This window comes from Aphelocoma coerulescens, chromosome 4A, assembly GCF_041296385.1.
Source record: "Aphelocoma coerulescens isolate FSJ_1873_10779 chromosome 4A, UR_Acoe_1.0, whole genome shotgun sequence".
Lineage (NCBI taxonomy): Eukaryota > Metazoa > Chordata > Aves > Passeriformes > Corvidae > Aphelocoma > Aphelocoma coerulescens.
The window spans coordinates 9,902,017-9,929,699 of NC_091018.1; the positions used below are offsets into that span (position 1 = coordinate 9,902,017).

The 27,683-nt window shown below is 40.5% G+C and overlaps 1 protein-coding gene across 9 annotated transcripts in view; it reads right to left on the reverse strand.

Moving 5' to 3' along the window:
* Positions 1–402: 402 nt before the first annotated feature.
* IL1RAPL2 (interleukin 1 receptor accessory protein like 2) overlaps positions 403–27,683 on the reverse strand; it is a 390,566-nt gene continuing 363,285 nt past the window's right edge. For all 9 annotated transcript variants that reach the window (XM_069015265.1, XM_069015263.1, XM_069015267.1 and 6 more), the window contains 5 exons: positions 27,289–27,418; positions 20,334–20,479; positions 15,046–15,189; positions 11,376–11,546; positions 403–2,701 (listed from right to left, as the gene is read on the reverse strand). In XM_069015265.1, coding sequence (XP_068871366.1) covers positions 2,004–2,701; positions 11,376–11,546; positions 15,046–15,189; positions 20,334–20,479; positions 27,289–27,418 — 1,289 coding nt within the window. In that variant the 3' untranslated portion in view covers positions 403–2,003. The remainder of the gene's footprint in view (positions 2,702–11,375; positions 11,547–15,045; positions 15,190–20,333; positions 20,480–27,288; positions 27,419–27,683) is intronic.

Consider the following 27,683-nt stretch of genomic DNA (forward strand, 5'->3'; position numbering starts at 1 on the left):
CACAAAAGAGCAAGTTATAGTTCTATACTGTGTAATAAATTAATATCTTTTTTAGATTTCCATTTTCAGTGTTAGTGTCAAATGCATAATAACATTAGAAAAAAATGAGAGAAACATGTATTATTTAGAACCTAATGAAAAATCTTACAGACAATAACTGGTGAAGGAGGGCACAGAATAAAGAACTGGGGAAAGAAGCAATGGAAAAATACTGACCTCTATGAATTATTGCACATTTGAGATAATTTTCATGGCCTTTGAGCCAATTCTGGATACTTTTTCAGTCTTAGGTCAGTGCTTGTTTCCATTTGACAATTTACAATTTAGGTACAATTTAGGAACCACTGCAAAATGTCAAGGATTTACTGAGCTTGTTTGCTGATGAAACCACAGGCAGCTGAGTGCAGAGTGCTAACTTTTATTCATGCAATCAAAGCAAACAATGGTAAAGACATACTGAAGCACAGGCAGGGTTGCCTGCCATAAAAATATTTTTGGGAACTTGCTCCAGCAGATCTTATTGAGACAAAACTCTCGTGTCTGCTGTGTTTTAATTAGAGCCATGCCAAAAACTGCAAAACTGGATTTTGCCTTCATTATTTGGAGCTTTTTTTCCTTTAATACAGTTGTCTCCATTGCCCGACTCTGCAATCCTTAACCAGCTGAGTATGGAAATCTCCATGAGACATGCTGGTACTCGCTGAGCAGCAATGCCTGATGCTGAGCACTTGTGTAACAATTCTCATCCACTAGCAGCAGGAATGCCATTCAAGAGAGCTAAATGACAGTATCCTATTTGACTGATGGGATCACTCACACAAGTGTGAAATGAACAACGTTACCAGTTGCTTAAAAATATCACTTTTCACTAGTTGCACAGACAGCAGAAATATTCCTGCTTCTGCCATATTTAAAAGATACATAAATTGGCAGGTAGACAAACAAGAGAGAAAACTGTTTCAGGTGATTATCACTGCAACAGAAGTCAGACTTACTAGTACCTGAATAATTTAGCACTTAATCTCTGAATATTGCTGTAGTACTTCTTTTCTATTGCTGATGTTCTCACAAAAAAAAGGTTAATTTCAAATTGTAACTACTGGTTTTGGAAAAAAAATACTACATAAAATTACTTTACTACAAATCTTAGATCTTAAGAAATTTCATATTAATGAACTGGCCATTAGACAGCTAAATTTATACTTAAACCACTTGGAAAAAGTCATTAAAAATCTGCAAAAAATTGTAACATAATCTATAGTTGACAGAAAATTTTTTTTTAAAATCCTCCTAAACATCTTCCAGTATTCTAGTAAGTTGTTTAATAAAACCACATTGCTAACCATTGACTAGGAATACAACATCCCTCAATAATAAAATGAAGAGATGCTGATGGGAGCAGGTGATTTATTTTGTAGTAACTGCTACTATGCACTTCATTGATAAAGCTTCATCTGCATTGTTTCAGTTGGGCATCTTCTAAGAAGTATTTGCAAGACAATGTTACCAGGAAGGTTTCCTCTTCCTTCCTTTTCAGGATGATTCACGCCTCGTGGTCTGTGCAGGAGATAATAATTTCTGTAGCATGATTAGAATTTCAAACTGTACTGAAGTCCATATGAAAAACCCAACAACTTCTGTGTATTTCAAATACCGTTACTTAAATATATATGGATGTTGGAGATTGTATACAGTGACCTTTTATCCACCCCAGACTGTAAACCTACTGTAAAGTGACAGGATGAGTTTTTTCTCTCCCCCGTCCTTTTAAAAGAAGCAATAAAACTGTACACTAAAAGACAGGAAGGACATTACTGAGTTACAAAAGAATGCCCCCTTCATCAATAATTTGTAAATGTAAACAAAAAAGTTCAAGTAGAAAAGCAAACAAGTGTGCTGCTGCTTCGAATAGGTTTTCTCACCCCATGGGGTTTAGGGCAAAGTTCTTTACAGTCTTGTCTTCATGACGGCCATAAAGCATCTCTAAAGAGCCCTGATGTTCACTACCAGATATCACTGGTGAAGCTGAGCTCCTTGGCTGATAAAGGTAGCAAGGGGTTGTTCCTGTGGAACTCCTGGGGGTCCTTGGCGGCGTTGTTCAGAGGTAGCTGTCCGTTGAGGAGCGACAGGGGGATGTTACAGTACGTGTGGTGGTTGCTGATGGAGGCGATGGGCAGTGTGGCTGCGGACACGTCGTACTCGTAGCCTCTGCAGTAGTGTCTCATGTGCACAGAGTCTGCCTGCTGGTAATCGGTTAAATCCGCCCGCGACTCCACCAGCGTGGCAGAAGTGCCTGTGACGGCAAGAGAGGGCACAGTCTGGAGGTCTCCAAAGAGGCCCTGCTCTGCAGAATCCAGGACCTGATGCCGAGACACCACCTCCTTTTTCCTCCCTGGCATTTCAAAGACTAGGCGCTTCCAAAACTTAGAATTCAGTTTGCTGCTTTTTGGTCCTTTCCACTTGACCACTGAGAGAAGTTTGATGGTGTGCTTTAATGATTCCACTTCATGATAATTCACCTTCCCTTTTAATTCAGTACACTCAATCAAAATAACTTTGATTTCTCCACTGACTAGCATGTTATGGAGTCTGTTTTCCATCTCAAAAATACTCCATCCTCTCCTGAGAACATAGTCTGGAGTTAACACGATAATGAGTCTTCTGCTTTGCTCAACACATCTTGTGAGATCTTCAATGTAGGCTACAAATTATAGAAAGAGAGAAAGAGTAAAGAATAAAGAAGTCTATTGTATTAAAACATCAGGCTTGCAATCAAGTATAACAAAATCCTACAGTTTACTGATCCACACCATTTAAAACAATGGGCATTTCAATATACTCCAACAAAAATAGGATTGTGTATCAGAAAATATTTCTATTTATGGAGTACACATAGAAAACTCCTTAATAACATCCTCCATGCTTTGCTATTTTTCCCTGTTCATTGCAGCAGAATGGCTTAACACCCTTGCTGTGTAGGTGCATTAGTGAATAGGAACACACATTTCACTTAGTGAAAAAAATATAGGTCAAGACCAATGTAATGTTTGTGTAAATTCTAACATTAACATTGGTTATGATTAACACCGTGCTGAGGGAAGCACACTCTGGGAAGCAGTTCCCGTGTTCCAGATGCAAAGACATGAGGGTGCTGCAGGGTGTATGAACCATAACTTGCAAAAGCTCAAAAAGAAATGAACCCTCATCACATGCAGAACTTGTGCTATTGCATAGAAGCATCACAGCAGTTTTTTCTTCTTCAGGTATTGACCACAAAAGCATAAGAACATTCTTTGTGGCCCGGTGGTCTGTTTTAATATCACAAACCTGTGCTTCTATGTACCCCAAGGTATTAACAGAAACTTCACAAGTGACAGGAACAAATGGAAAATTTAAACATATTGGAAGTATTTATTTGTTCAGACATCAGTGACAAAGAAAGTAGTAGAATTCTTTTATTCATGCATGCCAAGTAGTTGCAAGCAATCAGTGTAAGCAGAAATGCCAGCCCATTAGAAGGTCCATGATGCCAGTTTATGGAACTTCAAAATATTTGTGAAATTGGACTTAGATCCCTGAGTTTCACTTATCCCAGGGATGGTAGGGAAGAGAAGCCAAATACATGGGGCTGACATGGAACGGGATGGGAAAGAGATCTACTTACAGACCTGATCCAAAACCCATTCAAATGAACAGACTTCAACAAACTTCAATGGGTTTTGGGTCAAGACCAGAAAAATTAAATCCCTTGAACAAAATCACTAAGGACAGAAAATGTTCACTAGTTTCACAGCATTATAACTGCAAGCTTTGAGACAGGATATCTTTGTGTTTTTAAACTACATGAACCTCTTGACCATGCTACTGGAAATGTGCTGCCTGACAACAGAGGAGAAGCACGTGTTAGAAATGAAGACTTGGACACAAGAGCTGCACAGAACAGATCTTTACTCAGCACAGGGCAGGACCTCTCTTACACATCTGCCCTCAGCAGGAACAATAGTTACAAATAACATAATCAACATCTGTTACTGCAAGACTCATTTTATAGTCCCAGGCACCATACCACAGCATGCTTATTCACACCACTTCTAGTAAATAGCTACAAAATAGGCCAACAGGAACATTCTAAAATAGCTTATTTTCATGAGACTGAAGGCATAGTTAGCATCGAATCTGCCTTTACCAATGTTTTATTTCACCACTTAGCAGCAAGAAGAATTTCTTTCACAAATGGAAAAAAGAGGCAATTGCAAACATCCCACAGACACACAAAAATTTAAGACATACACATATATTACAAATGTCTATGCAACAATCCTGACTTTTAGTTAATGGTTTATGACTATTTAATCATGCAGCATTTACAGGTTTGTTTTTTTTTCTTGAAATACTTTATGAGGAAAACCCCCACATTGTTCTGTGTAAAACAGTTACTCATTAATGAAAAAAATTCAACATTAAAATCCATGGGAGAGGCAGTGGAGCAGGGAGAGAATCAGCAACAATGAGAAAATGATAAGCAGAACTGGTGAAACAAAACTTAAGGAAAGGTAGAAATGTTCAATACAATGGAAAGATATTATCCCAATGTATCAACAGCTCAGACTCTTCATTTTCTTCCTTTCTTTCTGCTCCCAAAAAGAAAGAATTTAGGTGGGAAGCTTCATCATTAGAGGTTGAATCTGCAAGATACAGTAAAACAACAAACTATCATGCATCTTTCCTGAGACATATTCATCCCTCCTCCAAACAACTCAGAACACTGCTATGCACAAGACAGTTCTCTGCAGGACACAATACTGGGCAGTATCGTATGTCCAGGGTAGTGCTGAGCATGGCCATGCATATTCAAATGCATCCAACTGAGAAAAAACACAAACCAACAAAACAAACAAAAAAATCACTCCACTTTAGTCTCTTCAAATATCCAGCACCAATCATTTCAATAGCAATACCCCAGCAATAATCCGTCATACCATCACAATCAAAAAGTCGTCAGCCTTCGCTCCGGGCAAACAGGGTGGGAAGAAGATGGGAGAAATTCCCTATTTTCTTAGGTGGACATTTCTCTCCTCTGTGCTTCTCATGTCTCTTTTGGATGCCCTCCTTCCTTACCGGGTACTGCTACAGGTTAGAGCTCTGTCCTCAGCTGACTAATGAACACCTTCACAAACCATCATGAGGTGATCCCTCAAATTCCACATTTGGAGCTGGTCACTAGTAGATGTGGCCAATGAACAGGGGACCTGTTGATGCACTGAGGATAAAGTACACTGAGTTACAAGAAACTGGAACCCCCAATTTCCAGCCATCTGGTCCAGAAGTACTTAGTACTCCCACTAACTCCAGCTTGGGACTACTACTGAAGGCAGGTGACAATTTTCCTGGAGCCTGTGGTTCCATTGGGTGCACTCTACAATATGTCAAATTTGTACAACTTGAACACTTCTATGAAGAAAAGCATGGGGAGACAGATTCCTGTCTCTGGAAATTCCAGCTTTATTTTTCCCAGTGGTACCAATCTGACTGCATAAACCTCTGAATTGCTAAATCATCTGCTCTCCTTTTACTTCAGAATTGGAGACTTCCCAAAATACCACAGGTTCAGCTGTCTGTCTCAAGTGTTCAGTCCATTAGAAGGTACTAAATCCAAGCAATCTATTTTACAATGTGGGATGGAGAAAGGGTTGCTTTCACCTTTCCAGTGAGCTAAGAAATTATTGTCGGGCAATGGCTCTGTTCCATTTACAAGAAAAAAACTGAATGGGGACTTCATGAATAATGTCACCAACTACGATCAACTGTAAAATTCCAGAGCAACATATTTCCATCAGATAAATACAACTTTGCTGTAACTTCACTTTTGCTGCAGGACGTGTCAACTTCAATGATAAGGGGAGAAAAAAAAATTGTCTTGACAAAGTCAGTATGGAATTGTTCACTTTTAAGTCCCAGGAACTGTATTTTATCATAAATTAGAATGTAAAAATAATGTGTCAGCATTAGAATGAACCCACTTGATTTTACTGAAAAAGCACATTTTAAATTTTGACCATATTCCCTCCTCACTGAAACACTATTTGGCAGTATGGTACAAAACTGTTCTCAAAATGTTAGCAATTCCCACAGGTAAAAAAAAATTTACATTGTGAGTGGCTCTATCAGTAACTTGCATCACGTTCAGTGCAACGCCCAAGGAGGAATGGACAGCAAGAAGTGTCATACCCAAACCCAAACATTGTTTTTGCATGGCTGCCCTTGAGTGATGGAGACATATCACTGGACAGCAAGTATGTCCTTGCCAAACACGGTCTACGTGTAACGATGCTGAACTGTAGTTCGAAGCACTGAAGAAGAGAATCCCAAGAGATGCATCCCATTTGCAATTAAATCATGTGGAACTGCCTATGGAATCCTGAATGAGCTACATTAACCACAGGCTGGAAGGAAACCTAGTATGCAAGCAGACTAGGAACAAGGAAATCAATGAAAACTATTGGCACAGAGTTGCTTACACAAAGAAATGACTGACTAACCAGATTTAGATGCTTTGCAGAAGAAGTTGAGGGAGAAGGAAAAAACACTAGAAACCATATAAAGTCCTATGGATATTTTTGGAAAACGTGGTTTGCAGCACTACAAGAACCAAAGAGTATCTACCATCAAACCCATGCGGGCTGGTTTCTGGCACTCTGAAAATAACCAGCCTTTCTGTGTTTGGCAGTGTGACCATCACTTGAGAAAGTTATTTACAGAAGAGTAATTCAGTCCTGGTTTCCTAACTGAATAGTTCCCAAACCCTGAGTCTGATTACTTTATTATAACACCAATGATTGTGTGTCTTGCTTTTCCTATTTATTAAATATGTTTTGCTTATCTTAGCTTGGACCAGAACAGCTGAAACACAGAGCAGAGTAATGGCCCCTTCCCAGAGAGAGCCCAAGCCCCAGATGAGCTGAGGGACAGCTGATGAGTACAACATAAAGAAACAAGTGCAGATTAGTGCACTACAGGACAGCCAGCCCTTCTGCCTTTTGTTCATATTTCTTCCTCTTTCAGCTGTCATCTGTGTGTATCCCTGCTACCCTGCCCATGCCTGACGTTAAAAGTAAGATTCATACAGAGCAGACAACCAGGGACTTCTGGAAGGAGTTTGTGGACCTGGATACTGTATTCCTGTTCCAAAGAAATGGTCTCCTATACCTAATTAAGGCTCATTGGGAAACCTAGACACAGGGTCCAACTGGGTTTTCTTCATGCAGGAACCCAAGAAGCTGGAAATCACCAGGCAAAAACCACACACATGGGCAGACAAAACTACAAAGTGCCAAAACTGCAATATTGACTGTCATGTGCTTTTTATCACATGCTTTAGACACTCTCCCCTTGTGCTGAGAACTTCTCTCTTTTCAGGTAAATAAATATTTTTATTCTATCACTGTTGTTCTCTTCACTGCCTGATCTTCATACCCTGGGCTGAGCTGGAGTGAATTGTTGGTGTTTTTTCATTCCTGTCAAGATCAAATGCACATATGCTTAGAGAACAACTAGATGATGCTCTAATAGATATGTATTGCTGGTATTAAAAGTCTAACTTGACAATTTTTACTTCTTCACTTCCAGGTTTTAAAATAATTTGCAGAAACCATGGAGAAAAGTACCTTCCTCTGATGTAGTTCTGATTTTAGAAGAGTGAAGTGCAAATATATATTTTTCTCTGCAGACATCATCCTTGGCAAGACAAAAAATGGCTCAGGTGAAAACATAACTCTTCCTTTTAACCCCCTGCCAACTACTCAATCTCCTCAGGTCTTCTAACACTGAATTAGAAAAACTCACAGAGCTTGAGAGTTTTTGTTGTGGGAAAAGGTTTGTTAAAAGAGCTCTGAAAATGAATAGGGTGAAAATAATGAGACCTGCTAAGGAATTCAGTAACAACTGCAAGTGCCTCTCAAGGATCACAGCCTCCTTATGCAAGTTAACTTGTCCAATTACACCTAAGTTACCTGGGTAGGGAAGTGTGTGTGCTGTCAGCTTCGACAGAATGAAGAACACTCATTCTGTTAAGACCAAAGAATAATCTTTAAGAAAAAATAGCTACTACAGTACTTCCCATAACATGCAACTCAGTTCCTGGGTTACAAACTTGGTCTACATTGGCATGACTCCCTGCTGGGTTGCCCCTCTTGCCTCCCAGCCAGCATGGCCATGTAGGATTCTTTTCCATCTTGCCAGTTCAGGGAGTTGGATCCATCCACACTGCTCTCAGGCAGCACCAAGAGTCATCACAAAGGTCCTTGCTGGCCACTGTGTGATGGGCATCACTGAGGCCGTTGGCATCCTTCATGGTGGTTCTCCCTCCCAGTAGGACAAAATGCTCCACTGGGATAAAATTTGCATCCTGGCAGAGCTCAGAAACCAACTGCAAAACATGACTCAGCCCTGTCTGTCCTGAACCCTGGGATCTGCTTCCCAGTGGTGGAGAGGTGGCCTCAGTCCCCCCAGCCACCACCTCTGTTCTCCTGGGGACAGCAGCAGTTGCTCCATGGACATCCCTGAACCAGATGGTTCCCAGCGCAGAGCTGAAAGCAGAGCTCGGCCTTCCCCTTTGGAGAAGGTGGGTGTGTCCCAGCCACAGCACATCTGGCTGTAATCTCCCCCTCGGCTACACAAGGACATGCAGAGCCCATCACAGCTTTTCCCCAGAGGTTAGCGATGAGCCAGCTGGAAAAAAACACAATTAAACTTGTCCCTGAATTTTCCCAAAGTCAGCTTTTTAGGTTGTTTGGAGAACTGCGCAAGAAAATTAATGAAATACTATTTAACAAATCTATTTTTTGTCTGCTCTCAAATGCACGGAGCAGCTGTACAAGCTGCTGCATGCCAAGAAGGAAGCGAATGATGCACACCCTCCCGTGGCAGCTCCTCACAACTGCAGGGATTGCAGGAAGCACCCGCTGTACACAGCTCCTGGCTGCACTACTGAGGTGACACACACCAAGGTACACAGGATAGAGAAGGACACACATCAGAGCAGAGTGGGAAACGATTACATTGATGAAAGTAATTTACACTGAAAGATGAGGAAGTGAAGCAAATGTGAGAAGAGATATTTCATAAAATAAAACGATAGCTGTGATCAACACCCCAGTTTTTTATAGAAATCTACCCTGGAGAACTATGGGTTTTGTCACATCTGCCACTTTTTGAGACAGTCACTCTAAAATACGTTATGTTTACCTCTGAAGTTTCTAGCCGGTCCATTCCACATCACACTACCTTCAATAAGCACTGCAAGTCCTTGTGAGAGTGGTGAGTATTAGGCAGAACACAGCCATGTTCCACTACTCCAGGGCACATGGAGAGCTCACAAATGCAGGAGGCCAAGTCTTCCCTCCTTCCCCATCCCCTCACCCTCACTCTAGCCCTTCTTGAAATAAAGTGCTTTCCCCCATATCTTTTTCAAAGCTAAAGTATGCAAATCACACTCATTTAAGCTCTGCATTTTACTCTGCCGTGTCATTATGTCTGATTAGGCGTTCTTGAAGCTCCATGTATTAGAATCAGGCCTTTTCATAATACTGAAGAAGTGAGTTTGAGAGGAAAGAAGAAGGATTAAATCTGTGAATGCTCATAAATGAGAACTGACATTTTCAGGTACCCTACATTTTCAGGAGAGGTTTAATGAATACCCAAAGTGATGGCAAGTATTTGCTGAGTGCCTTGCTGACAAAAATAGACAAAAATAAAATACCGTGCTGGCCGGTACAACAATCGGAAAAAAGAAACTCATTTCAGATTAATCTATGCTTTAGCATAGTTATCATTGAAGGGTTAACTTTAAACTTCTTAGTTCACTTGCATAATTGCTATGTATAACTCTGCTATATTGCTGGATATGAAACAACTAGTTACAACAATTCTGTGGTTTTTACCACAAAAAGATGTGTTTTCTCTTAATAATATCTAAAAATTTGATATAACTTGCTTGTACTGTAAGAAATAAGAAAGCTATAAGCCAAGTTGCCTTTCTGGAATTTGTCACTATGGCAGACAAACTTACACCTTGCAGGAGCAAAAAGAAAAAGCGAATCAGCTCTGAACTAGGAGCTGTAAATGCATGTGATAAATTCAAGCCCCCTGCACAGGACTTTGCATGATCTCTGGTGAGGCTCTGACTCCTCTTTCCCTGTGGTTAAGGCTTCAGAGCTCTGTTTCCAGAGCTCTCAAATGCCAGAGAAGAAACTTTTGGGTCAGGCACTGGGGTTTGGCACAGTGAGGCGGCAGTTTCAAGTCTTTTGGCAGGCAGGTTGTAATGCAGCTAAGCTCGAGCTGTTCCATGTTTGGGGACATCTGCTCCACTACAGCCATTGCTTTGTTCTGTTGTTCGTGTTTCCTACACAGTAGCACATACAGAGAGAAGTTCATGTTCTCTTCCATTGCTTTTATGAAAGTGATTTGGAGATGGAATTTGTAAAAAAAAAAGCTGATTTTTCACAAGGGTAGCACTTCATATAAGTGTGATATTACAGTAACCATACTGTGCATTCAAAATTCATCAACACAATGGATATGATTCATGGTCTTTTTGGCTTGCTCAAAAATCAGTCTGGTAGAAGAAATGTCATAACTACCACTAGGAAAGCACTGACCATTGGTAGAAACATCAAAAGGTGCTGCTGAGTCTTCAGCGTGGCAGCAAAACAGATTTGAAATGGACAACTCTATTTCACTATCAGCATGGAAAACAGCATCAGCTCACAGGGCTGTACACAGTCCTCTGAACAATTAGTATTACTTACACAATATCAGTGACTTACATGATGCCCACACTGCTCAGAAATTCAATACTTAGTCAAAATTTTAATGAAGAAATTGTACCTTTACCATTAATGGGGAAACTGTTTAGATCTTTATGAGACCTCCAAGTTAAGGAAAAACCCAAAAGACAATAGAAAAGATGACTTTTACTTGTAAAGCTGCTGTAGATAAACAACTAATCACTGAAAAAAAAATCCCATTTTCAACCATGTAACAGAGATGATAAAATCCTGTTAGAAAATTTCCTGCTTAGTTACCTGTGTTTGATGTAGACATTTGGACTTGGTATTGCTTGCAGTGCTGCAGCCTTCCCTGTAGGAAGGTCCAGCTCCTGCCTCCACTGAAATCAGTGGCAGTTCCCTCTGATTTCAGCAGAGCAGGAACAGAGAACAGAACAGCTCCAACAGAGAGCTCAAATTCACAGTGCTGAGGAAACTTTTCCAATCTTTGCAACCACTTCCCAAGGTTTTCCATATCTAGTACTTATCACCTAGTCCAGGTCCTTGTGACACATCAGACAGAAATAAAACTGAAAGGTCAGAAATACTTACTTCCACTAGGGATCAGGTCCCTATCCGGAATGAAGAGCTTATATCCATAGTGCTTTTCTAGAACATCTGGCAGAATTTCAAGTGCAAACTGCTCCTCTTCATTATTATCACGATCTAACGCATCAGGATCCACTTTGGTGTATGAAAGATAAGCATCATATTCCTTGTTGTCTGTAAGAAAACAAATCATGTTCAGCCTGCTGTTTGCAAGAACAACTATAAGGAATACAGGGGAGTACTGGGAAATTGAATTATGCCTTGAAACCACCAAGCATTTCCCAACAAAATGGGGACTTTTCACAGGAACATATAATCTGGCTTCCAGACAGAAATCACATGGATCCTTTCAGTTTTCTTCTGCATGTTGAGCAGTAACTCTGCTCCATGTGGTCAGACATGTGTCAGAGTTGAAAAGATGATGGGTAAAATTTTCATACAAATACTAAAGTGGAAACTTTTATTTTAAGCCTTTACATATTTGTAATGCAATTCTTTCAACTTCTATTCCTCAAGAGTGCTAGGATTATGTTAAAGTTTTGAGCTCGGAAAAGTTTTGAGCCTGGAAAGTTTTGAGCAAGGAATATTTCCTTCCACAAGTAATTGTGAAAAAAGACATGACTTAATTCAAATGAATACTGACTATTCAGAAAACAATGCCAAATACAAACAGCTCAAAGCATTTTTTTTTTCAGAAAATCCCATCGTTTTAAAAATCAATATCATAATTTTAGAGGTCACTTGATCCAGGAGATTTGAAATACTTGAGGATCACATAAGAGAGACAAATAACTCCCATAAAGGGCAACACTCCTTCTCCTCTTCCTCTTCCTCCTCCTCCTCCTCCTGCCCAGAACTGGGGCTTGTCTCCAGCTCTGCTTCTGAAACATGGAGCTAAGAGCCACTACAGAGCTGGGGATCCATGCTGGGATCATGTCTTAGTGACATTTCTCTTTATATTCCTCTGCAGTAATGGAAAATAGTATATTGAAAAAGTCAACCTTCAGCAATTCAGTCTCCAGGGAAGAGTACAGCTGCCATTATTTACAGAAAATGAAAAATCAAATAGTTAATGTTGTGAGAACAAAACTGCATGAATGGAGGGTTTCTGAGTACCAATTATCTGTAAAGAATAGTGTACATGAAAGATAATTAAAGCAGTTAAAATCCATCAATATCTTCTGAAAAAACCCCAAACACCTGATCATAATAAAATATAACTCTTGATGACTTTGAACTGATGGTTACTTATAATTCCTGACACAAAGCCAGACCCATGAGGGTCAGAGCTGTAGTCAAAGCATGTGAATAATTACATATTTGTAAGAGGCAATTTGCCTAGTGTCACCATGGCTGTAGGGAAGGATGGAAGATGTCCACCTGGCTTGCTGACATTCCTCTGAAGTCAACAGGCCAGCCAGCTTTGGAGGCCTGTCCCAAACCTCCCACCCTGCCCACAAGGAAGCCTGCCAAAACCTTTTAAGAGATGCCAGTGATCCCAGAGGGGCCATCCCTGCAAAGGTCGGAGAGCTGTGCGAAGGCAGCAGTGCCCTGACATCCCTGGCTGCGGAGCACTGTGAGACCCGGCAGTCCCTGAGCCTCCTGCCCCTGCAGCTGTGGGGGCACAGCTGCCCTCTCCAGGCACCTCAGCTCACAGTGTCAGTGAGCAAGATGTTGACAGAACCAGCTCCCTCGGGGCTCCTGGGAGCCCGTGCACTGGTGTTACAGCTCCCCAGTCTCAGCTCGCTCCTCACAAGCTTCATGTACCAGGACAGAGAAGAAGGAGCTGCCCACACTTGCCCACTACTTGCTGTGGGGGCTCTGGAAGCAGCACTGATTGGAGCCATTTCCTAAATGGATCCCTTAATCCTCAGTGTCATTTTCTCTAAAAGCAATGCTACATGCAACACAGGAAGTGAGTGCATCCAACATTGCTTATGTGGGATATTTTTAGAAATCGGAATAAAGCAGATCTGTTGAGTTCCAAATCTTCTTTTTTACAGAAATACACGTATGAGTGGAAAATGACCCTGTGATTGCATCTATACAATTGAGTGCTCATGGGAGCTCTGTATGATCCCACTACAGACTACATGAGAAGAAACAAACATCCCCATATATGCTTTGAATTCTGTAACATTCTGCCTCCATCTTTCATCCTGAAGGATCAGAAGAAGATACAAAGCTGTGAAAGGTCTACAATCATGCACTGGAAAAATAAAAGGTTGTTTTCAAAATTTATAGGCACATAAAATCCCCTATGTACTCATGGGGCTTCCTCTAAACAACCAGAAAATAATATTGTTTCAAAAATTAAGAAGTGATTGAACCAAGGAAGTTACATGAGTAAAAATGCAGCAGCTTCACACTGAAAACACAAGATAAGTAAGTTGAAGCAGGCTGGAGGAAGTTACCACTTTTGGTTCGTGTGAACCAGGGATATTATGTTGGTATAATCCCATAGTGTTTGAGGTAAAGTACTTCCCAAACCACATAATTTCACCCTTCCCTTTGTCCTAGGTACCAGTATCTTAAGAGTATGGAAAAAGCATAATTTTAGTTTTTTCCTTTAGCGGGGGGAGGGGGTTCCGAGTGCAGGGGAGCCAGCCGAAGTCACGACACGAACACCGATACGATTTGAGCATCGTGCTCCCTTTAATCTTTACTTACACTTACTTATATCTACTTTACAAAGATTCACGCCCTATTCCCACGGGACAGCCTCTAAGCAGCGGGGGAGCCGACCAGTGTGTAACTTTGCCAAGGGTTCTCAAGGCTGCCAGGTGTCTTTCAGGCCTGTCTGCAGCCTGAGGCCCCTTCAGGGGTTCTTCCTGGGGTGCCCAGACTGCCCAGACTGTCCTGGGGTATCATATGCCCCTGTTCCACAAGGAATCCCTCTACACATCCCCCATTTTCTTTTTGGGCAACCCAGGCCTGGTCGATGATCTTTCGCAGCCCCGCTTTAAAGCCAGAAGAAGTGCACCCAAATACTATTAAGCTGCAGACAGGCCTGAAAGACACCTGGCAGCCTTGAGAACCCTTGGCAAAGTTACACACTGGTCGGCTCCCCCGCTGCTTAGAGGCTGTCCCGTGGGAATAGGGCGTGATGCTCAAATCGTATCAGTGTTTGTGTCATGACTTCGGCCAGCTCCCCTGCATTCGGAACCCCACCCTGCTGAACCTGGCGCCTGAACAGGGACCCGAGTGATTTTTTTCGCTTGCAATAACAATCACCTCTCACTAGTCAGAGAAGGTCACTGGAAGCCTGGTGGCAATTCAATGAAAATGTTTCATGAAGAACACCTAGTGAAAGGCTGCTCAGATACATTATGGATCTCAGGAGAAGGGACCCTGGGAACATGTGGCACTGGACACATAAATGTGAAGAGTTCCCCTGAGGAGTGAGTTCACACATGACATGTGAACCTCTGTAACAGATTCATGAACAATTCTTCTGGCTTCCTTTTGCTCATGGCCCAGCCCAGGCACATTTTTGTGAAAAGATTAATTGATCTCAGGGGGCTTTGGGAGAAAGTCTTAGGGCTTTACACTGTTGGGTGCTTAGTAGTTTAAACTAGCAGCAGGTATCTTTTGGGATTCATTTCAATCTCGCCACTTTGTTTCTCTGAAATATTTTCATTGCATATATTGAGTTTCCTGTGCAACTGCTTACCATCAGCTGCTTCATCTCCTCCAAAGTTCTGTCTGTAGAACAGCATTAACTCTATGTTGTAGCATTTATAGATGGTCACGAGCAAAATAAGCAGAAGAAGGATGGCTCCCAGTCCTCCAGCAAGTTCTATTTTGTAGATCAAATCTAAAATTAGCAAGGAAAGGCAAAAAGGTTATGATCTTTCCAAGCTTTATTTTCTCTAATCCACTGTACAGTTCCACATAAAATGGTGCACCTTCCAATTATAACCACCATAACATTAAGAATATTAATATTAACAATAATTTTGTCCATTACCTATTACTTAACTTTACTCATTTACTCCATCTACTGCCCATCTAAAATAACCATCTGAAATCCAGAATGCATATGAGGCTATACATGTAATTCTCCTACACAGGAACTGTGTAGTGATTTTACACAGAGGTTTAACCAACTTTCAATGAGCTGGTGGAGTTTGAAACTTCTGCATTTGCAGAGTGCATCAAATGCTGTATACAGCCTGTGAGAACAGATAAATCGTATCCCATTGGGCAGGATCTAGTCCGTCCCCTGCCAAATTAGACAGCTTTGGTTTTATATTTTTGAAGCCTGTGCACAAGCTGATGTGAGCTGCTAAGCTTGATCACTGGAAAAAGAGTTGAGCTTGCAGGAAGCCCAAGATAACACAAGAAGCCAGGAGCACATATCAGGCTGCAAAGAGCCACTTTGAGTTGTGATGGCTGCTAACAGAGTTCTCATGTTATTTGTAGAGTTCACATTATACTTTAATGGGATGTAGTGTTAGTTAAAATTTCCTATTCAGATGCTTTTGTTAGGAAATATCACAAGAACTCAAAGAACTTCACAAATGCATCCAAACACAGTGATCCATTTTTTACAGCTGGGGAAACAGAGGCTTAAAAAAGAGAAGCGGCATGTTCAAGGTCATTCAGCAAACCAATGACAAAATGGGATAAAACCCCTTGGATACCAGTCCAGAGCTCCATCTGATCCAAGAGACTAACTTGAACAGCATTGCTCTTTATCCCAAAATGTCCTCTGAAAGTAATATTGCTCCTAACACCACCTGGCATATTACTTAGCCATAAAAGACAGAGGATGACAATTTGACTCTCACAGCCATGACATCTCAGATAAGATGTCGTGAAGATATTTGCTCCTGTGATAAACACAGCAAGAAGTTGTCAAACTAATACAGGCGAGACAAAGTTTTTGTGATCTTTATGCTTCTAAAACTTAGGTCAGAAAAAATTACTTGTATGTCATTTGTGTCACTTTCAAGATAAAAAGCAAATTAGTTGCATATCTTTGGGGGTTATTCTTGCCTCGCCATGCCTTGTATTTCAATAATTAACATCAGATGTCAAGCTATTCCCAGTTTACAGTATCTCTGATGTCTGTCTGGCAAGAAGTCATGGACTAATAGATGGAAAAGTCTATTATAATAGCTATTTAATCTCTCTGAGAACACAGGGAATTCATGGGACTTTTACTACACTGCATGATAAAGCCTGCATGTGCTCTGGGGGATAAATCTAGGCAAATGGAGAACAGAGTTGGTTAAAATCACTTTTGAGGGGAATTTTGTTTTTATTGTACTGAATCTTTTTTGCTAGGAAACTGAGATGCCAGCTTGGAAGGAGAGAATATGCTGAGCCTTGCAGCTCACACAGGAGCACAGAGCTGTGTCCACTTTTGTGGGGAGAAATGGCAGGGTATTAAGCAAACCCACAAAATCCAGCTCAAAAGGCGAAATTAAACAGCTTTTGCATGTCCTGTATTTGTCCTTCTGCCCCATGAACTCTCCTAGAGTACAGACAAAAGGGGGCAGAAAGCCAAGGCTTTTGAGCTCTCCTCATTTCCATTCCAAAGTGAAGGCAATGAGAAAAACCCAGGATGTTCAATTTTCTTGCCTACTCTGCTTAGTCTTGGCCTCTGATTAATTCCTTCCTCCTCAAGTGGTCCTCGCTGAGATAAATAAGGAAGCAGCATATCCAACACTAGACAAGAAGTTGAATCTGGTCTCTGTGCTATTACAGTGACTGAAAAATAGCAAATAATAATATTGATAGTTTCTAATGTAAAACAATGTAGAAAGACCTTGCCACAACATATTACACATATTACCGAGGATCATGGTGTTTAAAATAGCAAAAGTCTCATAAATACCCAATGAATGAGAGACAAATACATTTTAGAAGTTCCTCATAATTTAGTAATGTATCAGTATCAAACCTGCCCCCCCTAAAATTAGTTCCTTGCATGTCTTGATTAAAGGCCTTGAAATAAATCGTGAGGAAAAGTCATCATAATATTTATTTTTATCTCAATTCACTACTTCTTGCCACTAAAAGCATGGTCTGACTTTATTCTGCAGTTTCTTACAAGTTATTTATCTTTCAGAACAGTTAAATTATAGACTATGTAGACTTCAATCACTAAAATACTGGACTGTTTTCAAATTCTTTTGAAGGGAATCCTGAACTATTCCCACAACTAAGGGATGAGTGGGTGTATATTGCATTTCCATGTAATTTGAGCACCGAATATGCTAGGACAGCACAGAGAAAAAAAAAATAAAAGCAAACCAAACTCAGGATTGTCCAGAGCTTATTTCTGAACTGCTTGAAAGCAAGTAACAATGTGGTCTTTAATTAAGTCAGTAAAGAAGAATGTGACAGCAGACAGTTGTGTTCAGGTCTTAGAAGCATATCTGATTCTGCCTTTGCATTGGTAGCTTTGGGTTTGAAGCTGGATTTGGTTCTTTTACAGGAGAAAACCCCAAACAATAAAAATAATCCTAAATGATGGCACATGCTTTGGGGCTATTGCCACACTGGAGCTGTGCAGACAGCACTCCTGTATTCTCCTGAAGATTTGTGGGGACTGTACCACTAATACAGCAAGAGACTTTAATATACTTTGCCTGAAACATTTAAACAGCTAATTTTTCTTTTTTTTCAAAGCAAAGTATGTGCTAAAAATAACCATTTGATGTCAGAACAATAACTCTAGAAACTCTTATATAACATTTACAACTTAGATTTTGGGTTTATTCCTGTTTTTCATCGAAGCAAGATAAAAACAGAACAGAAGGCAGGTCTGGAGACAGAACTATAAGTGCCTTTTGTCAAACATGGGTAATGCAGCTCCTAACAGGTAAGAGTTTGGAGGGAGGGGGGTTTCTCTGACTGAGAGCTCTGTGCTGCAGCACATTGCAATAGAAATCCCTTCTTTGACACACATAAAGGATGCTGGTCAACAGCTTTCTGCAAGTCTTAAATCTTGTCCCAGCTCAGTAAATAGTATTTCCTGGCTCATGAATATCTACAGTAAAATCCAAGCTGGAGAAAGTTAGGATAAGAAGCAATTAAATCAACTTGCAGAAAGGAAAAGTTTGGTCAAGTAGTTGTGAGAACTTAATAAATAACAAACAGGACAATGGGACAGGCAGTCAAAGGACACAGTAAAATACAGTGGTTATTTTAAATGACACTTTAATAGCTTGAAAATCAACTACTGAGAGTGCCCGAGGGGAATATAAGTTTTCTACAGCCACAGTGCAGAGAGAAATGAAATAGTAGCTGCAAAGCGATCCTTTCCACCTCCAAACTCAGTATTCAGCAGTGCTTCCATAATTTCAGCAGAGCTCTGAAGTATCTGCTCTTTTTTTTGTTATAAATAAACCCAGCTCGTTATTCTACTATATGCACACAGCAGAACATTTACCAGTGCCAACAGAGATATACTTACTATCAGTTGTATATTTATGAGGTTTAGTGGAAGGAAAGGTAGAATGCTTTTTGCACTAGAGAAACTAATCCTTCATCATGATGACCAGATTCCTTAATTAAAGGAATTCCTTAAATAAAGTTGTGACAACCTGTCAGTTTAGATCACAGAATTGTAGAATTGTTTTGGTTGGAAAATACCTCCCAGATGATCAAGTCAAACCGTTAACTTAGCACTGCCAAGCCCACCACTAAACCACGTCCCCAGGGGCCACATCTACATGGCTTTCAAATCCATTAGGGATGGTGACTCCAGCATCCCCAGATCCTTTGCCACCTGGCAGCCTTCCAGCTCCTCTGCCCCAGCCTGGAGCTGCAGGGAGTTGTTGTGACCCAAGAGCAGGACCAAGCACTTGGCCTTGTGGAACCTCATACAACTGGCCTCAGCTCATGGATCCAGCCAGTCCAGATCCCTCCTGTATGTAAGTCTGTAGTAGATAGTAGAATGATCGGCTAGATCAACATTCCTTTTCTCCAACTTTGCCACAGTGAAAACACGCAAAGGACTGGAACTGCTCTTTCAGTTTTGCCTCATGAAACAATTCTTCTTCTCCACTTTTGGCAAAATAATTGATATCCAAGAATGATGGCAGAGATCTGGACAATGTATTAACTCTTTAGTCAATCTCCTGTGCTGATGTTCTGTGGTTTCACATAACAGCTTTGTCCCAAGGGTGGAACCTTCCTTTGCTTTCCCAACAATTACTATCTTACAGCTTTTGTATTTCCCAATACACTGTGTCTCAGAGAGATCAGCATCCAATTTAAATGTCAGCCTACTTATGAATAGGAGAGCTGATTGAACAAACAACATAAGAAATGCCATGAGATACTGTTACACTCCTTCAATAATGACTTTTTCAAACACAGAACACAGTAGCACTATCTAATTTGGCACATTCAAATCCAAATGGTTTCTTTTCTGCTACAGATAATTTGTCAGTAGTGGTGTTTCCTATTTAGGAACAGTATCAAGTAAGACAATCATAATGGGGTAATTCTCCATGGATTTGTGACTCCCATTGCATGTTTTCATTCCTGATGCAATTAGAAATCAAAATGCATGGAGACAGCTTAAAGTTTTCAATTTAAAACACAAAGATAGAAGTGGAGTAACATGAGAACATCTGACCTCACAGCCAGGGCACCTGTCCTAAAAAAATGTCAATTTTAACCGGCCTAGTCAGTCAACTCTGGGTCGAATTCATATTGGTTATTTAGTCCAAAATACTTCCTCTGATTATATTGGTGCCTTATGGGTGACTGTATTCCAGGCAAGTGCATCACCTGCAAGACTGATTCGCAAGACACCAAAGAACAATTCATAATTTTTGTTTTCCTGCAAATAGTAAACTGAAGCTGTACACAAGCACATGTCAGCTCCATGCACGCATACAGAAGTCCAGCCTGGCTAAGAGAGGTCAGCAGGACCTCTGACTGACGTATTGCTGCTGAGGTTGGTGAGAGCATAGATAAGTAAAAAGGGCGAATTACCTTTTTTGCGCAGAAGAACACTGGCATGTTTCCGTCCATTTCTGTTCTCCACGTGACACGTGTAGTTAGCCAGGTCTGCCTCCTCTACAGCATCAAAGATCAATGTCAACTCAACTTCTTTTTCTCCAAGATGTTCCCTGAGGAGTCTGAAAGGAAGGATACAGTCTTTGCTTTAACTGAATTAACACGGATGGCAGATTCCCAAAAGCACTATGATTTCTCAGCACAAGACAGTGTTTCTTGGCCTCCTTCACTCCTGGAGAAGGACTTAAAAGGAGACTTGTGTTGCTTGAAAGAGGCTTCACAGAGGCATTTTTCATGACCACCGAAAGGCTTTTTCTCCTGCCATGTCTAGTGAGGAGCTGAACCAAGTGCAGGAAGAGTGGCCATGAGTGCAATGGTTATGTGTGGCTTCCTTACATTGGCTCCATCAGAATTAAATGCTAAAAACAATGCTTCTTTTAAAAGAAGTGACAAATATCCATTTTCCAAAAGCAGGATGTGCTACTAAGCCATCAGTGAACAAACTGGTGCAATTTAAAGGCTGGGTATTGTGATACATTTTAATTCAGTCTGGAAAATCAACAAAAGGAGCTGTGTTACTCTCTGGTATTTTCCTCTATTTTCTGGGGCTAGATCCTGCCTCATAAGGGGAACAGTGTCAAGAACAAGAGCTCTCTGCTCCTTTGAGAGGACAGAGGAGACATGCAAAATCCCCACAAAGGGAATAAAAGTTCTAGCAGACTTTCAGGCCAGAGGTACAGACTTTTCATGTCATTGTTCTCATGTGAACATTAAAAAGAATGCAGAGTAAATACAAGTGTTTTCTGCTGCTGACATTAAGTCTAAAAATACAATACCCTATTCTCTCAAAAGGCTTACCACTTGCTCAAGAAAAAGTTGCTGCTCCTTTGAACAGGGAAATGTAGCATCAAGTAAAATCTTCCAGGTTCATTTGATTATGTTTGTGTAATGCTGCACAAGAGAGTAAACAGAAAATGTGGGGTGCCCCCACAGTCACCTGTGAACTCACCACTGCACATGGTACTTCAGTGAGTCCGTTCTCTGAAAAGACTGTGTATAGCACTGTGAGGTAAAGGTATAAATAAAACCCAGGTTCATCAAAAAAGAAATATTTTCTCCAGAGACTGAAGGGAGGAAATTGGGCAGGAAGTAATGAATCAGAGTGCTGCCTGCTCTGGATGGAAACTGCTGCTGGAGACCTTCACATTTGTCAGTAATGGCCAACCCCAAGCTTCTCTATTTTAAACCAAAGTCATTTTGCGTACACACATTTCCTTATGCACGTGATTTCACATGACATCCATGGAACTTCAAACAAATTGAAAACAAATCAAAAGAGAAATATGAGGGCATTGCACTAGACAATCAAAAATGCAAGCCTGACTGCTATAAAACACATCTCTGCAGTAACTCAGAAGAGGCACCAGAGCATCCACAATTCAGCCTCTTTCACTGTGGCGGCATAACTTGTAAAAACCAAGTGGAAAAACATTAGTTTAGAAACAGGGCGTGTGTGGGTGTATGGGTGTGTGTTGCATTTGGAAACTTGGATTGCATCTTTTTTATTTTCAAATTCACTCTCATTGGTTATGTTTCTTTTTTCTTTTCTTTTTTCTTTTTTCCTGGTCCATAGTCCGAGTGGTGAAATAGTGGAAGAAAGGTTGTATTTGCATAATTTCTGTCCAGAAAAACACCTCTTCAGAAAGCCTGGTCCATTTGCATACTCAGCCTAAATCACTGGGAGTGAGATAAATCAATTCTCATTTAACATATTAATCTGCTATATCTATATAAAGACTCAGGAAAGTCTCTCTTCTCTGCTGGTAAACAGTATGCCCAACAACTTTTGGTCTACAAATCATGCTGCAAGGAACAATATAATCATTAACAGAGAAGATATCTGGGAAACTAATCTGGAGCACTCTGTGAATGCTCAGGTTTTCTTGTTTACTGTAATCAGGATATTTTACACAGAAAAAAATGAAGACAGGTTACAATTAAGATAAAAGAAGCTGTTATTTTTATCTATATCTACACTATATTTATAAGATAAAATAACTGACCCTTAACCTAAATTTAAATAATACATGATCAGCTAAAGAGGAGCTTTTATGAAAAAAGAGTATCCCATATATTTGGACTGAGAATTGTTTTCTACATATCTTACAATTGCAATTTTTAGCAAGGGAACTCTTTAGAGTGGGATCTATCATGAAAATGCTGACAAACATTTAAGCAGTATGTTGGCAGCAAAGTGTAGAAAGCTCTTAGTGGGGCTAAACCTTTCATTCCTGCTTTTTTTGTTTTTCTTCTTTTTTCTTTTAACCATTACTCTACACCTATATTATTGCCACAGAAATGCACAGTTGGTCACCTGCAATTTTTTAATACATATGCAACCCTTGGTTAATTGCATTAATTAATTAATTGTTGTGATTGGTTCAGAGAACATGGAGCACAATATTTTTGGGTTAGAAAAGGAATACACTATCAACAAGTAAGACCTTAAAGGTGCAACAGCATTTGCTGCACATCCAGAAGATGAAGCTCTGTCCCTATCTGAGATGGGGGAAATTTCACCAGCATCATTGTCAACACATGCCAGCTCCCACAACTTGAGAAAATAATAACTCACTCTTTCTGGGTTGCTGAACAAACTATAAGAGTAATTATAACATTTAATGCATAGCTAAATCAATGGTGCTTGACAACTCACAACAAACAGGATGGAAAGAGAAAAATACAAGGTCGGTGATGTAAAAACAACACTCAGTGCCTTCTCTTTCTTCAGGCTGAAGCATTTTATTTGATCTGAAACAAAACATTTTGTCTAGTGAATAACTTTCAGGTAAGAATATGAATTTAAAAAAGGAAGTGTGATTTCAGCATAAAAATGCTTTCTTTGAAAGTTATCCAATGGTTTGGATTTTCCAAGTCCTTGGTCATATTTTCCCAGTGCCTGTATGCACTAAGTTGAATCTGAATTTAAAGCACTTTTACTTTGAGACCCTATTTTCCTAAAATTTTCAGTATTTGTATGATCACAGATAACAAGGCCATAAGAAACCTTCACCTGGGTCTCTCTGCAAGACTAAGGCATTAATTGCAAACCTTTACTAACCTGCATGAGAGTTGGAGAGTTGGGACTTAGCAAAAAGGAAACTTTCATTCTTTATAAAGCTGAAGATCTGGACTGTGAACAGGGTTATGAAGTCAGCTCCCTTCCTTCTACTCCTTAACAGCAGGCTGTAGATGAAAGGACAGATCTGTGTGTACACAAGTACCTCTCCAAAGCAAAGTCATTCAGCTGGCAGCACAACAGTGACCTTCCCTCTTGCTTTCCTGCACTGTGTTTCTTGTTCTCTGTCCTGAATTTGTCTACTTGAGTAGTATAAGCTTTTCAGGAGAGGGCTGTTGCTTCCATACTTCTCTGAAAAGTACCCAGCACATCAGCCAGGCAGCTATGGGAGTTCTGCCTCCTGCCCCCAACACCCCCTCCTAATAGAAAACAACATCCTCATCTTGTCTAAGCATTTCCTAACCATCTGTTGACTACTGTGGGTGATAAATTAAGCAGAAGTAAGGCTGCCATTCAAAATGTCTCCATTCACCTCTTTGTATGCCTCTAGCATGAGTTAAACTATTTCTACTTTAAAAATGGACAAGAGAGACAAAACATGGACAAACATACTTTACAAGATTACAAGCATTATGACTATTATGCAGGTGTCTTGGGGTGACCTTGTGATGTGTATCCCATATTGCTGCCTATGCCCAGAAATTAATTTTTGTGCCTTTCTATGCCTCTAAACTGAGCCTGAGAGGGGGAAGGAAAAAACTGAACAAAACTTTTTCAAAGCAGTTTGCAGCTTGTTCAAGGTCACATAGAGACAGCAGGTTTTTTTTTCCCCAGCTGTGGCAGGGGAGCGAGGAAGCACCCGGCTTGTGGCTTTCCAGTCAGCTTTTGGCCAGTTGTTTCAGTTTCTTGTTCTCCAGAGAGAGACTGAGAGTTGGACTTTGCTTTTCCTTCTCTGGAATTCCGGATTTTCTCCCTTTCTACTGGACTGCTTTCAACCTCAGAGCACATCGGGAGGACTTTCCATAGGGCACAGAGGGCCTGGCCCTGGGCCAAGCCCCAGCTCCAAGGAGACCAAAGGGAGGACTCTAACACTTTCCCAGGTTTTTCCTCCACAGCGAAACATTTTATTATTTAGCCTTATTTTCCTTTTCCCGTGTGTTTGGTAAATAAATAGTTTTATCTCCTTCACTTTCCTTCGAGGAAAATTTATTTTTCTCCAAACCTGGGGAGGGGGGGAAGGGGTGGTTGTGCCTTCTCTCAGAGGATATATTTCTAAATTTGGCCAAACTGGAACAGCAGGGTTGCCTGAAGAAGAAAAAGAAGCAACTCACAGGTGGCTGAGAGAGCAATATTTATGTCTGAAAATACTTTGCCATGGCATAGAGCTGGTGTTGAAATTTGCTGTGGGCTCTTTTGATAATTAGGTACAACTGACAACTCTGCAGACAGGCTTAAAGACTCTGATTCCTTCTTTAATAACTCTGGTCCAATTTACATGACATTTTTATTACTGCTGTGAAAAACCCACCTGGCAAGCAAAGTCTTTTTCTCCTTTCCTCCCACACATGTCTAACACTTGGGGATCTTAATTCAAGGGAAAGCAAGGGGGCAGCTCAGACAGGGGGTCATTGCCTCCAAGTCCTGCAATGCTGATGAGCTACTTTTTATTATGAGGCTTTGTAAAAAGGTCTAGTAAAGACTGAGAAGCCCAGAGCTACACAAATACTACTCTTGGCGAAGTGTGCTTACCAAAACCCAGTTTCATGGATTTGATTTGAACAGGAATGCTCAGGTTACGCACATCTTTATGTTAGTGCTTTCATGACACCACAGTGAGTGCTAACCATGCACATTGGGGATGGGTGGTTTGTGCTCCTGCATGTCATTAATTTGCAAACCTCAACTCTCATCATACACAGAAAATCCAGCAACACAAGCGATGGGCATAGTCCAGGGTAAGGACAGCACCAAAAATTCAGAGTGCTACTAAATTTATGAACTAATTTAAGATAGGGGATGCAGAGTTAAAATGTACCAAAGGAACAGCCGATGGAGTATCTTGGTCTGGTTGTGACAATTCTGTACTACTCTTAGCTTCTCAAAATGAAATGTCCTGGTAACACCACAGAGAAGCAAACTGATGAAAAAAGGCATCTAACCAGCAAGTTTACCATGGCTCGTCAAATTTGAAACACACATGACAATTTTTAAATTCATCCATAAATACAACTGGGTGGAGGATGTGGGCTGCCTCAGGGCACGGACAGAACAATTAGGGCTGCTTAGTTCCCCTGAAGCAGCACACCTGTGATGGGACACAAAATCAAGAGCTGTTACTGGCAAAAAATCATTTGCAAAAAGTAACCACTTCAGTTGCCATAGCTACTTCTAAATAAAAAAAAGGGGTGGACTGGGACACTGCTGGCAATGATGCAGTAGGTTTTGGAAAATGTTGTTTTAAATGCTGGCAGTGATTACAGGAGATTACGTATGTGATAAGGAGCTTTGCTGAAGAGAAGATTCACTGAATTGTGAAGGGTCTGCAAACTGAGTCAAAGCACTTTAGTGGAAAAGCAAGTTGTCACAAATTAATTTGAAACATTAATGTGTAATGAGATGGCACAACAAAGGACAAGTAACAGCCTTTTCAAACTCACTTTCACTAATATATGTACATAAAGGAAAAGTTTTGAACTGTGCTAAAGCTGGAGTGCTCTTTAAATACAAATCTCAAATTGTCCTGATGCAGAGGAAGAACATGACCAAAATCACCCTGTTCATATATATACACACCAGAGAGGACACAATGTCATTAAGTACTGATTACTTACAATGGCAGAAGTCTCCAATAATTGCTTTTTGTGGTCAGAAGCACAAAAGAGGACTGTACAATGGCAGTATAAGATAAATTTAATCTGTGTGCAATTAAGTATATCTTAATAACTAGTGGCTAAATGGCTGAACTTCAAATTATTGATCAAGTAATAAAGCAAAGGAATCTCTCTCTGCCTGCTCTCTAAAATCACCTTTACAAGAAACAAAAAACTCAGACACGAGATTAAAAAAATGTGCCTTGGAAAGAGAAAAGACCTTGGCTTTCTTTATAATCTATATTTATTGTATCTATAGGAGTTGGGACCACCTTGTCCATAGTATAACCACAGCTTAGTCTTTGCTCAAAGAACAATAATCAGGTAATTATTAAGGAAGAGAATAAGGTGCTGTTAGGCGCAAATTCCATGGAAGTTCATAGGGATACAAGTGTGTTTTCTTTACAACTTACATCAAGGGATAACCAGCACCTGGGAAAAAGCCAAGCACAAGTTAGATATTGGACACAGCCACTCCTTTCTCTCCCTTATGTGTTAAGCCTGGAGAAACAAATGCTGCTTCTTGAAGGCTCTGGTTAAGGCACACCAAGAACTGTATCACACACACACAACACATTCAGGAGAAGAAAAAAAGTCTGGTGACTTTGACAGGAGACCATTTGACTTCAAGATTAACAGTGGTGCTGAAATAGATGTCATCTTGCCAAGGCGGGTTCCGCGGGATGGCTGCAGTGTACAGCACCATTCCCACGTGGGCCTAAAATCAACCCTCGGAACACTCAGGATGCTTCAGGTACCAACCATCAGGGGAATCTGATAACAGATTTTCAGGCATATACACAAGCCTGTCTTTAGAGTGTACTTGCTACAAAGGAGAGGGAGCAACTCACACAGCCCTGGCTCCAAGTCATCCATCACTCTTTAGACAGAAAACGATTTCCACTTTCAATTAAAAAACTTGTCAACCCAACAGGTTTGTGGGACATACAGTATTTTCAATAGCAAATAAACCAAAAAGTACCTGACTTCGCCTTCTCTAATGTGACCTTCTAATTCTTCTATGAACCTTTCCCCTTTCATCCAGTAGATCATGGGGCCTGATTCTCCACTGAATCCAAAGAAAGCTCTGCAGGCCACAGTCAGTGGATTTCCTGAGGACAAAAGGAAGAGAGAAGATTAGAGACTTTGTCATAGCTACTAGTGAGAAAATTATAAGAAATATCAACACCTTAGATAAACCTCCTTATGAAAAATTGGAGGGAAAAAAAAGAAGGAAAACCATAGGAAAAAGAGTGATGTTGATTTGCATCTACAGGAAATAGCTGTAAAATGAAACTCTGAGGTCATCCATAATTTAATTTTTCTGAGAAAAATAGTACATGAACAATGAGAAGGTATGGAAATAGTGGTAACATC